This window comes from Leptonotus elevatus, chromosome 1 (genome assembly GCF_054856555.1).
Source record: "Leptonotus elevatus isolate MCC_2025b chromosome 1, RoL_Lele_1.0, whole genome shotgun sequence".
Taxonomy (NCBI): Eukaryota; Metazoa; Chordata; class Actinopteri; order Syngnathiformes; family Syngnathidae; genus Leptonotus; species Leptonotus elevatus.
Window position 1 is genome coordinate 15,598,982 of NC_141239.1, and position 12,450 is coordinate 15,611,431.

Below are 12,450 nucleotides of genomic sequence, written 5' to 3' on the forward strand. Positions count from 1 at the left end.
TACTCATTACTCATGAATCTGCATCTTACCATCGGTAGAAATCCGATCTGTTGCGGTCTTGGTTTAGAAAAGCCGTGTTCTTTACAATTAAAGTACTGGCGCTTTAATGATGTGGATGATGTCACTGCTGATGTCGACGGTGGCTTTTGACACAGAATGCCACCATGATGTTATGGCGCAATTCCTGTTCGACTCCTGCTGGGACTGAACGGAAGCCAAAGCTGTTATAAGAAATGGCAACACATTCAAGATGAGTAGCAATGCTGCATTTTTGTACAAGTCTGGCTCTGTGTACAATGAACTACGTCTGACAAGAGAACTTATCGATGCTGTCATCGTAGTTGACAAAGTTGAGTTTCACATCCACAAGATAATTCTTTGCAACAGCAGCCTGTACTTTTTGTGAGTTCATCTACGGTCAGAGAAAGTCCCCAAAATTGAAAACATGTTGAATATAACCTCTGTTTCTGATATTTAGAGAACTTTTCCAGCATTGGTCAACCCCAGACCAGAAGGTCTATGTCATACAGGGTCTGACGCCACCCGTAATGCAACTTCTCATTGACTTTGCATACACTGGCTTATTGTCTGTGTCAGAGGAGAATGTCAAAGACTTGTTAATAGCAGCCAATAAGTTCAATATAACAGGCATCATTCCGACCTGCTGTGCATTTCTAACAGAGCAGCTGTGCCCAGAGAACTGCATTGACATCTGGCAGTTCACCAAGAACTGCCATGCCCCGGAACTGCAGCTCAATGCCTACCAGTACATCCTGTACCACTTTGAGGCTGTCGCGAGGTCATACGAGTTGCGGCAACTCTCTATGCAGGACTTCTGCGACCTCCTGGACAGAGATGACCTGATGGTAAAGGAGAATACGGTTTATGAGGCCATACTTCACTGGATCGCACATGCTCCTGAGGAGCGAGGCAAAAACATGCCGGTGCTCCTGGCTAAAGTAAGTCAATATCCACATCTGGTCTTTCGACCCGTTAAACAAAAGAGGACATGTGGGCTACAAATGGCTGGAGTTCACATGTTCTCTTCCTGCCACTCTGTAGGTCCGTCTAGCTCAGGCCAGTGAGGAGTTCATCATCAACAACGTGCTGTCTAATCAACTTGTGCAGAGCAGTGCAAAATGCCTGGGTATGGTTAGTTTTGCTCTCACAATTGTACGTCACATGAAAGCTAACTCCATGTCTGGGTACTGCAACCGGGTGGCCCGCCCTCGCCTGCCTTCCACCATCCTTTTGGCGATTGGTGGTTGGAGCGACTCCAATCCAACGCACCTTATCGAGGCGTACGACATACAAGCTGACTGTTGGGACTACCTGGTGGACCACATGCAGCAGCCCCGAGCGTACTGTGGCGCCGTCTTTCTCAACGACTCCATCTACTGCGTCGGAGGATTTGATGGAGCAGAACACTATAACACTGTCAGCCGCTTTGACCTCAAAACGCGCACCTGGCAGGAAGTGGCACCCATGCACTCTCGTCGATGCTATGTGAGCGTGGCGGTACTAAAGGGCTGCATCTATGCATTAGGAGGTTACGACGGACGCGTACGGCTTAAGACGGCGGAGTGCTACACACCTGAGACCAACCAGTGGAGTCTTGTCGCCAGCATGCACGAACACAGGAGCAATGCCAGCTGCACAACCCTCAATGACAAGGTAGGTAGAGATTAGCAATGTTTGTTTGTTCTCAAACTGGGATCAGTTAGTCATAGATTCTGTGTCCGCAAAATGATTTGAGATAAACTATGTCATATCATTTCAAAACAATATTTTAATACAAATATTAAAAAGAATTTGAGATAAACTATGTCATATCATTTCAAAACAATATTTTAATACAAATATTAAAAAGAGTTGGGTATATTTTGGGTGAAATTTCAAAACCTAAAATGCACTAAGGTGAACCGCCCGCTAATTTCTTTGGCACCAAGATGCCACAAGATGATGTGAAAGCATTTCATTTTTTATTTTTTATTTGAAATGGCTTTGGCCTAAGGATAAAAACAACAAATATATTTTTGGGGTTCTTAGGGGGAAAATCCCTGTAAAGATCTGTGAACTAAAAAAGTTTAATAGCCCCTGCCAGAGGTGGGAGTAAGTCATTGTTTTGCAAGTCACAAGTAAGTCTCAAGTCTTTTCCCTCAAGTCCCGAGTCAAGTCCCAAATTAAGCCTGACAAGTCCCGAGTCAAGACTGACAAGTCTCAAGCGATTCACAAGTCCTAGACTTTAATTTTCAAGTCCTTTTGAGTCATTTTAACAACATTGTAGATTATATTATTTCGGGTGACCATCAAAGTAGGAGTCAGGGACTCAGGTAGTGAACCGAGAGTGGTGCAACAGATTGCCGTGTTTGCAATGTGTTACCAGTGAGTTTACAGTCTCATTAACTGCACAGCTAGCAACAATAATTAGCCGATAAATAACTGACATTAGCTTACTTACCGTTCTTTGTGCAGCTTTAGATGTTGAACGAAGTTTGAAGTTGTTGCCTCTCCGTCAGTGATCTAATCTTGGACATACTACAATTCATTTTTTGTTGACCACCTCATAGTTTTTGTACCCAAACAACTAGTGATGCAACGGATCAAAAAAGTCACAGGTCGGATTGTTTTAAAAATAAATAAAAAAATGTAAATCAGATGAATAGAACTTTGTCTTAATTTACTTTATAAAAATGCTTTTGCCCATTAAATTTTTAAATATATATATATAAACTCAAAATGTCTAATATAGCCATTAGGATTTAGGAACACAATTTTAAGTGCAATGTAAGGCAAGATACATAATTATTTTATACATGGTCCATGTATGAAATAATTATTTATCTTGCCTTATATTTTATATTTTAAGTGCAATATAAGGCAAGATACATAATTATTTGATACATGGAATCCTGCCTTACGTTATATTGCACTTGAAGTTGTGTTTCGAAAATCCAAATGGCCATATTGGACATTTTGAATGCTTGTTTTGTTTTATTTAAAGCTAGTGTTTTATAAAATAATTATAAATGAAGTTCTATTTATTTATTTTTTAATCATGCAAAATACATCTAAGTGCAATTTTAGGCACATTCCCTTCGTTTAAACAGGGAGAGTGGATTACAAAGTAGCATAGGTCCACAATATTGAAAACAATAAGAAAAGCAAGCTCAGCCAAGCAACAGCTGTCAAACTACGGCCGTAGCACCTGATGCTAATGCTAACAGTTAGCTATAGCCACAAACGCCGGAGACTTGTACCGTATCGTGCAATGACGGTGTAATTAACTTGCGAATTCTTCACGCCTTAAATTAGCTAATAAATATACTTTCGGGGTGGCATTATGATAATGGTGGTAGAAAACATGTAATTTCAATAAAAACGTTGATAATGCAAGCCAAAATGTCAAAGAAAAGTAGTCAAGCTGGAGTTCACGCCACCATGCAGGCAGACTTCAAAGTAAAATCCGCCAAGGCTGTTGCACTGGTGTCAATGTATTATTTGGTCAGCTTTATTTTGAAGTTTGCCTTAGCGTAGGCGGCGTGTGTTTGCGCCTTTGCGGTTTCCCTGACATTACTGAATGACGGCACTGTGTGTCAGCCCAGTTCGCACACGTACACACACGCGCGCACACACACCGAGAGCAACTTAATCGATAACATACATTTTAATATTTTTGTTTTGGTGGAAGAAGCAAGTCTTTCCAAGTCAAAGGGCTCAAGTCCGAGTGAAGTCACAAGTCATTGTTGGTAAAGACCAAGTCGAGTTGCAAGTCTTTTAACATTGTCAAGTCGAGTCTAAAGTCGTCAAATTCATGACTCGAGTCTGACTCGAGTCCAAGTCACATGACTCGAGTCCACACCTCTGGCCCCTGCTTTAATTCACCTGTAATCTCCCCTTTGGTTCCAGGTATACATTTGCGGAGGTTTTAACGGAAATGAGTTCTTGCAAACAGCAGAATATTACAGCCCAGAGACCAATGAATGGACAGTGATAGCCCCCATGAATAGCCGTCGTAGTGGCATAGGAGTCATCGGCTATGCAGACCACGTTTACGCAGTAAGTGTAGCTTTACAAACCTTAGCTGCTCCTTTTTATTTTCAATCTTGCCTTTCCCTTGTGAAGGTCGGCGGATACGATGGTGACGATCGCCTGGCTAGCGTCGAGGCCTACAATCCACAAACCAACAATTGGATCTTGTTGCCCTCCATGCAGTGCCCTCGAAGCAACTTTGGTATTGAAGTAGTGGAGGATCGTCTCTTTGTAGCTGGTGGTTATAGCGGCGCCTCCACCACCAACCACGTGGAGTACTACGACCTCACCACCGGTCTATGGGCTCCAGCCAGCGCCATGAAGATTTCACGAAATGCTTTGACTTGCTGTGTGATGTCCGGATTTCACAATGTTACTCAATACGCGGTTACGCGGGACAATTTACAACTGCTCTTCCTCGACGATGATTTGGAAATGGATGATGACATCTAGATCTTGTAGAGATGCCAACCTCACTGAATACAGATTCAAAGAAACCAGAAGCAAAGAAAATGAAAACATCTGCGATTTCTGATGTATATTCATATGCTTCACAGTCTTTTTATGTTTTCCCTCATACTGGTTTCATCAGATAATGGACACTATCAGGGATCAGGGTTGATTAGGGATCGTCCACCGCAGAACTTCTTCCATCAGGCTTTCACGTGTCTATCCAATCTATAGGTCTATAGTCATGCCTCCCATGATAGGCTGCAGTCAATTTACGTGCATTTGTCATAGTATGAGAACCATTATAGAAAACTTCACTCTATCCCTGCTAACATGGTTGTGAAAAAAGATGGATTACTAGGCCTCTGCTGGCCTAAACACTATAGGAAGTACTGACCTTCATGTACAACCTCAATTCTAATGTTTGATGAAATGTTATTTTAATCCCATCAATATACTTTCGTTTTGTATCATTTCATTTTTCTTGGCTGCACTGCTTTCACTTCATGTACAGTTGAAGCTACTTATTTTTGTTGTTGTCCCATCAGATTTTAGCCCCTATAGTGCCGCAATGTCGATTTATTCTGCCCAGGACCTTCAGAATCAGGAGTTCTATGTGATTTAAACTTAAACTATATTAGCATTAACACTGCATGTTTAACCAATCCGATTTTATATTTACCTCATAGGGAATGACGTCAGCATAAAAAAATTAAATAAAATCCTGATTGGTTGGTAAGAGCAAAACTGTTCGACAAGCGGAACACATCTCGAGTGATCTGCACACATTATATTTATAATCTATCTCTGGTGAGTATGATGTACTAGATAGATTTTTTTGGGGGGTGCTACACTTGTATTAGATAATCACTGCCTTTTTTGTTATTCCTATCAGTATAAAAAACGATTTGATGCTGACCGAAATCATTCTGTTGTCACCGGTTTACATGCTCTAATCAGATCAGCCCCACAGCACCCGTGAGACGCACAGACATTGATCACATGATTTATCAAATTCATTTGTCATTTAGCACATTAGTTGTGATAGTTTAAACATTTCTATTGAAGCAACATCTTGATAAAAACAAGTTCCAAGTAAATTAAAACAAGTTCTCCCTTCACAGACGAGCTCTTAGCAAGACGCCACCATTTTACGTCAAGAGAGAGCATGCGCAAACTGGACGCAGGCTGGCCATTCCGACTGAACTTTTTATATAATGCTCGTTCGGATTGGCAAAAAGGAACCCAGCCCTGTGAATCCAATTGAAATTCCATTCTGATTGAGATGTTTATATTAGTGGTGCAACGGATCATCATTAATCCGTGGTTGGTTCAATTTAGGCCCCACGGTTTGGATCGCTCAGGATCCACTGATTGGTTGTTGGGGGAAAAACCCAAAGTGCGCATTCACACGAAAGCAACATGATCAGTCCACATTCACTATAATAGCAGCAGAAGAAGTTGAAAGCCTTTGTGGATCCAGGGCTTAAAGTACTCGGATTTCCGGCGTAAGAGCCGCTAGCGCAATGACAAATCCAGAGAAGTAAACATTTGACATATTTGACACATCTGGCAAAACACTGCCAATGCGGAGAGAAGGCCAACTTAAAAAAAAACTCCCCATACCAAGTAATATGTGCAGCGCAATGCCAATGAACGCTTTTATTTTGAAGTTGTTCCCGGAAGCGTTTTACTAGTCGCGGGCCGCGGGCCGCGGCGCAACGGATGACTTAACTCGTCCTGCGGAACGTGTTTGCCGTTCTTATTGCCGGCGTAAACAATTGTGACCAACGTCAACAAAACAACTTCGTACAGAAATCACGTTCGATCACCAATTAAGGGCACTAAAAGAAGACTTAATTACGCTGACGTTGTATTGTACGGTGCTTGTTGCCAGTGTTTAGGGCGTCTACAGTGTTAGCGTGCTGCAGCTAGAGTCATCGGACTACTTCATGGAATAAAGACAGGTAAAACAAAAATCATACCAAATAAATTAATAATTATCTTAAGTGGGTAAATGAATAAGTCAATAAAATAACACAAGTAGGTAAGTAAATAAAAATAAATTAATAACAAAATACAGCAGGCACCATAAAACATTGAAACAATGATGAGTCTCATGCCAAAGAACAAAGATGTGTTTTAAGAGTGGGTAGAGAGGGAGGTTGCCTAATATTTAACGGAACGTCATTCCAAAATCCATGGGGGAGAGATTTGTCGAAAATCTCCCGAACTTTCTAGAAAGGAAAATAATGTGCTGTTAAGCACAATTTAAATTTAAGTAAAACCATTTTTTGGATTATCTAGAAATGACAGTTGGTCGATCATTATTAGTAAGTGGAAATATATTTTTAATGTTTTCTGTATTCATAATTGTTCTTTCACCTTGCAAAAATATTTTTATCCAAATACCTGATTATTCAATAGAATTTGCCATAGGATATTTAAATACCCAAATATTCGATATCTGCAGCACGAGAGGGGACTGCAACCCGCAGTGCTATTATACTTTATACATAATATAAATAGATAATGAAAGAGATGACCTGACACTTGGGGAGGACTGGCCATCGGGAATTTCATGAGTTTCACAAATGCCCAGTCCATCCACGGTGACGAATCGAATAGTAATTAATGGCTTGATGTTGGTCGAACAACGAATCGGCACGTTGGACACTGCACCACCGCTCCCCAGAAAAAGTTCAGGCTCAGCATTTTTTTTTACTTTAAGCCCTGTGGATCACGTAAGTCGCATGTATGGGAACATTTTGGCAACTTGTGGTGAAATTAATCCTCAAATTAATGATGCAAGATTTTTTTTCTGTTTCTTGTCTCGACACCATTCAGACATGTCAAGGAAGCTGACACATGCATGCTCAATGTAACACGCCGCCTTCGCTAAGGCTAACTTCAAAATAAAGTTTGCCAAATAATACAGTGTATTGACGGCAATGCAAATAGCCTTAGTAGACTTGCTTTGAAGTTGGCCCACCTCGTGGCGTGATGGATAGTTTGACTTGCCTTTTAGACGTTTAGGATTTCTTTATTGTAGTATTGATTGACATTAAAGTTGTGAACAACTTCAACACAACGCTCATATTCAATAGCTAATTTAAGATGCTATGGAACCGCTAATTAATTACACAGTCATTATATGATAAGGTAAGTGGCTACTGGCTAGGAGCTAGCTGTTAGCATTATCAAGCAGTGTTAATTTTGACACGAATTTTTGTTTAGTTTTAGTTATAACCCTTAACCCTTCAAATCGGAAGCTGTCGGCGGCGACGGGAAAACACACTTGTTTTTCAAATCACCGTAAATCCTGAATCGTTAGCGCTAGCAACGTAATTCCAACGGCTTCTGAAAGCAGAGAAGCGGCGCTTTACGTGGATACCCCATACATACTTATGGTAGCTAACAGATTGTCACGTGTGGAGGAGGGGGAAGTCCCACGTCATAGAGAGGAGGAACTTCAAAGTATCGTAACTCCGGAACTATTTGTGCTAGCAGAGTAATTCCAACGGTTTCTGAGAGTGGAGAAGTGGAGCTTTGCATCCATTCCACATACATTACGGTAGCTAGCAGATTTTCATTTGTGGGGGAGGGGGAAGCGCTGTGTCATAGAGGAGAGTGACGCAGGAGACAGGAGATGACGCATGTCTTACAAATCAACGTATCTACGGAACTATTTGTGCTCGCAACGTATCTGAAAGCGGAGGAGCGGATCTTAACGTCAAGAGAAAAAAAACTAAAAACAATAAAACAGGCGGACGGCTATGATAATAGTACTAAAAGCAGCAGGGTTAAAACGACACTGGTTACACAAGCATGTTTGTTTTGACGCACTAACGAGCTGTGCAAGGCTTTCAAGGGATACTTCAAGATGAGAGCGTAATCAGACGATGCTCATATTAAGATCAGTAATTGCAAGATTCGACTGGCTTCTACGCAGTGTTCATAATCTCGTTGCTAATGAGCTAAATCTTTTGAGAAAATCTGCATGAAATTGTGAGCTGAATAGCAGTTCCGTTAGCATTGCAACTGTATCAAATAAGTATTTAGGGTTATTCTTACTAAAACCAATAATTCTGGATAATTATGTTTGTCAAATAAAGGATGATTGAAATTCTTTAAGCCTTTATACTTTGTAAAACCCGCCTGTCATGTCTGCTAGATGTGGATTTGCAAGGCAAATCTTGCATCACATTTCAGTGTGCTCATCATTAGCTTCAAGCCACAGCACACCTTGAATTAGTTTCAGAAAAAAAACTTTGTTTTGGCTCCGGTTCGCTTGCCTGTTTCTCTTTTGGTGGTGAAACACCAAAAAAGCTGCTCAAAGTCTTGTTTTAAAAAAACGTTTTCTTTCATTGTGCTTGACACAAGCAGATGAGGTGGTGTTTAAAATAAATTTAAAAAATAATGATAATTTTTGTAATAAGATTTTTTGTAATTGTGAAAATGTTTAAAACTTTTAGCTAATATTTAGTTCATTCTTCAACAGATAGGACAAGGTTGTACAACTATGCCATGACGGAGAAAAGTAATGAAGTAGTTAAAAGGATCAAAATAAACTAATTTAATAATAAATTATCATAATATCCAAAGTAATTAAAGTGATTCTGTTATTTTTATGTCTGTTTGTCTCAGAGTTTTTGACGGGAGTTGTGGAGACCCTGATGGCCATCCTTGGATGATTTAAAGAGCCTTAACTCTTTGGGAGTGGACAGTTGCCCGTTTAACTCTGGAGACTTTTGACATGATGTCCTGGAAAATTGGTGTTGTTGTTTGTGTGTGTGTGTGTGTGTGTGTGTGCGTGCGTGTGTGCGTGTGTGTGTGTGTGTGTGTTGTTCTGCGTTTTGGTTCATGCATCCCAGGCAGGTAGTCTGGATTTTTTAAATTTTGTGTATTAGACTTTGAGACACTTTTCCACCCCAATTTCAAAACAAAACAAATGTTTATATTATATTGGTACTATTGTATTTTTTAAAATTTCATTGCAATATGTTTAAAAATGTGTGAAGAAATTAATAATATATTGTTTTCACATTCATGTTTGTGATGGATGTTTGAAAAATATATATTGATCTAGATTTAAGTAGGATATTTTGGTTATTGTCAACATCGAGATGAATTACCAGTGGTAAAATAATCAAGACTTTAGTGTCAACTGAAACCTTTTTAAAAGTTACAAAAACACATGATGTAAATTGTCATATCCTGGAACTATATTAAGGTAAGGATCACAGGTTAAATTTGGTCCCTGTTTTAGACAATCTGATTTAACATTCAATTTTGACAACTTTAATTCCCTTTGATATAGGTTTGTTGTGAATACAGATTGTAATGACTGGACCTATTAAAATATCCTTATATGTTTAATAGAGGTCTATACAACGTTCTGGAATGGCGTTTAAATTTGGTATATATTAGCGGTTATTTAAACATCAAATATTAGATGAGGCATATATAATCTGTATAAAAATAACGTCTAGCAAACGTCTAACTTGAGACGTCTACAAATAGACATATATTAGCGGTTATTTAAACGTCAGAATAGATGAAGGGGTCTAGACGTCTATTCTAATCTTAGGCGTCTAAAAAATACTTTCATTTTTAGACCAGTTGTAGGCCGTTTTTAGCCTAGATGTCTAAGGACCATTTAGACGTATTTTAGACCGAAAAATGCTCGGTGGTCACCCAAAATTTTCGGCCGAAAATGGCAAAAATATAAATTTTCAGCATTCGGCCGAAATTAAATTCAAGCCAAAAGAATATGGCTGAAAGAGGATGTTGTGGTGACGCAAAAAAACCCAAAACACTGCAAGCTAGTGTCTGTTTGAATTAAACACCAAACACGGGTGTGAGTGTCTGCCTTGTTGCTCGCTGGTCACCGGCAGCTTCGTTGTGCACACTGGAGAAGGAGAGGGTCGCTTGGTAAACTATATCAAAAAAGAGCGCTGCCGATTACTGCATTACAGGTGAGCCACTCTTTCTCCTGCAGCGCCTTCCTTTTCCTCTTTGATTAGAGCCCCTCGACCCTTTTTCACTTGCATTCTGGTGGCCGTGCAAAACACTTTAGCTAATGTTAGCACTATTGCTATTGGGTGACTACAGATCTGTACAGGACGCCGTGTGTGACTTTGCAGTCCGTTCCAAAAGCCAATTGGCTGGTGCGAAGAAATGTATTTTAAAACGTTGGTGAATATGTGAATGTGCCGATTTTAAGTGCGCCTCACCCTGTGCCTCTCCAAATAGCCTACAAATGCGTCCGCATCGCACCACACGCATCCGTGCCCGCCGGTGCGAAGTACATTGACTATAAAGTGCAATTGCACCGCCAGAAAATGCTCAGTTGCTCACCCCGCGTTTGGTGGTTAATGTACCATTCGCCAACATGTCTCTGATGTTTGTGGTGTGGACGCAATTCAATTTATAATGTGCTTTGTTAAAATGCCCGTGCTAAATAGGCCCAAGTATTTTATAATAATATTATAATTGTAATTAATTATAATAAATGCAATGATAATAAAAAAAATTGGCATAGTTTTTTGGGGGGCGTTTCGGTTTTTGGTTTCGGCCCAAAAAAAATTTATTTCGGTGAATCCCAAGTGGGAAGCCATGTCCTTCACGCTAGCGGCCGCCATCTTCGTTCTTCACTTGACGCATGCGCAAGTGGAAGGATCGCAGCTCGACTAGTTTCCCCTGTGACTTGGCTGTATCCAGGCGTGACGTCATCCAAATTTGCATGTTGAGATTCGTACTCATAAAAGGCAATCCACAGAAGAGATACATGCACAGCCGTGAACTTGTGTGTAGTGTAGCTTCGTAGTCGTAGAAGTGAGAATTGTATTGAAAATACTTTACACCCACAGGTTTTAGATTCGTCGTCACAAGAAAGAAATTCCAACCCTGACACAAGTTTGTTTTGTACTCACATGGAAACATTGAAAACACACGGATTATTACTATTACGGATATGAATCGTTAAACACGCATACGTCTTTTTAAAAGTGATCCTACTCCATAGAGCAGCAGGTGCCTCATCATTGAAGATATTTTTTCTTGTTATTTGTTTTTCAAAATAAGTTACGTTTTGTGGCAAATTTGTTTAACCCATTAAGGCCCAAAGCGCATGGCAAAACATGCCTCTAAAACTTATGGTCACCCCCAAAGTTTTCCTAGAAATTCAACAATATTAAAAATAATTTAGATCTTAGCTCCTGAAGCAGATAAAAACATAATTAATGAATTATCTTGGGTAAGCACATACTGAAGGCCCAGCAAGGCCATTGCTGGAATGGTCACAAGTCAATCACTGGGCACAGAGACAATGGCAACGTTCAGAACAACTATACCATCCATGACTCCAGCAACAATACATAGATAATCATGTTTGTGGAACTGTCCAACTTTTATAAAAACAAAATATTGTACAGTACAGAGACCATCCTGACCACCATCATTATTTGGTGGTTGAGCTACAGGAGAGGCCTGAATGAGTCTCAGTGGTGTCTCTTGTATTAGGAGGGTAGAAGCTACATTCGAACAAAGGGTTTGGACTCCAAACTAATGGTCTGAAAGTATGGTGGACAGTTCTAGATTTGACGTTTGGCTTGTCATCCTTAAGGTTGTCAAGATATTTTTAGGGTAAGTCAATGCAGACAAAGACAGACCCTCGTCCAAAACCCATCTGTTATACATGTTCGGGATAAACCTTTGGGTGACCTCTCTGGTCCAACATCAGCGACATCTAACGCAACAGAGACTGGACTCTGGACTAATCATAGAAGAGCTGAAGCTATTCCACAAGCGAATTAGTCTATAACAGGCTTCCCCAATCTTGGTCCTCGAGGGCCAGAGACATGCAAGTTTCAGATGTTTCCGCCTTCCAACACACCTAATTTATATAATCAGCAAGCTCTGCAGAAGCCTGATAACGACCCTGATCTTTAGAATCAGGCGTGTTGA

The 12,450-nt window shown here is 40.2% G+C and overlaps 1 protein-coding gene across 1 annotated transcript; it reads left to right on the plus strand.

Annotated features, from left to right (window-relative positions):
- Nucleotides 1-250: 250 nt before the first annotated feature.
- LOC147181037 (kelch-like protein 10) lies at nt 251-5,406 on the plus strand. Its single transcript, XM_086079233.1, has 5 exons — nt 251-402; nt 479-959; nt 1,063-1,674; nt 3,910-4,059; nt 4,126-5,406. The coding sequence occupies exons 1-5, from the start codon at nt 251-253 to the stop codon at nt 4,483-4,485; spliced, it is 1,755 nt and encodes a 584-aa protein (XP_085935359.1). The 3' UTR covers nt 4,486-5,406.
- Nucleotides 5,407-12,450: the final 7,044 nt, after the last annotated feature.

What these genes read in the sequence shown, in the direction of transcription:
- LOC147181037 (XM_086079233.1), top strand. Translation starts at nt 251, where the DNA reads ATGAGTAGCAATGCTGCATTTTTGTACAAGTCTGGCTCTGTGTACAAT. An exon ending in AACAGCAGCCTGTACTTTTT is followed by an intron (nt 403 to 478) that starts GTGAGTTCATCT and finishes TCTGATATTTAG; the next exon opens with AGAACTTTTCCAGCATTGGT. An exon ending in ATGCAGACCACGTTTACGCA is followed by an intron (nt 4,060 to 4,125) that starts GTAAGTGTAGCT and finishes TCCCTTGTGAAG; the next exon opens with GTCGGCGGATACGATGGTGA.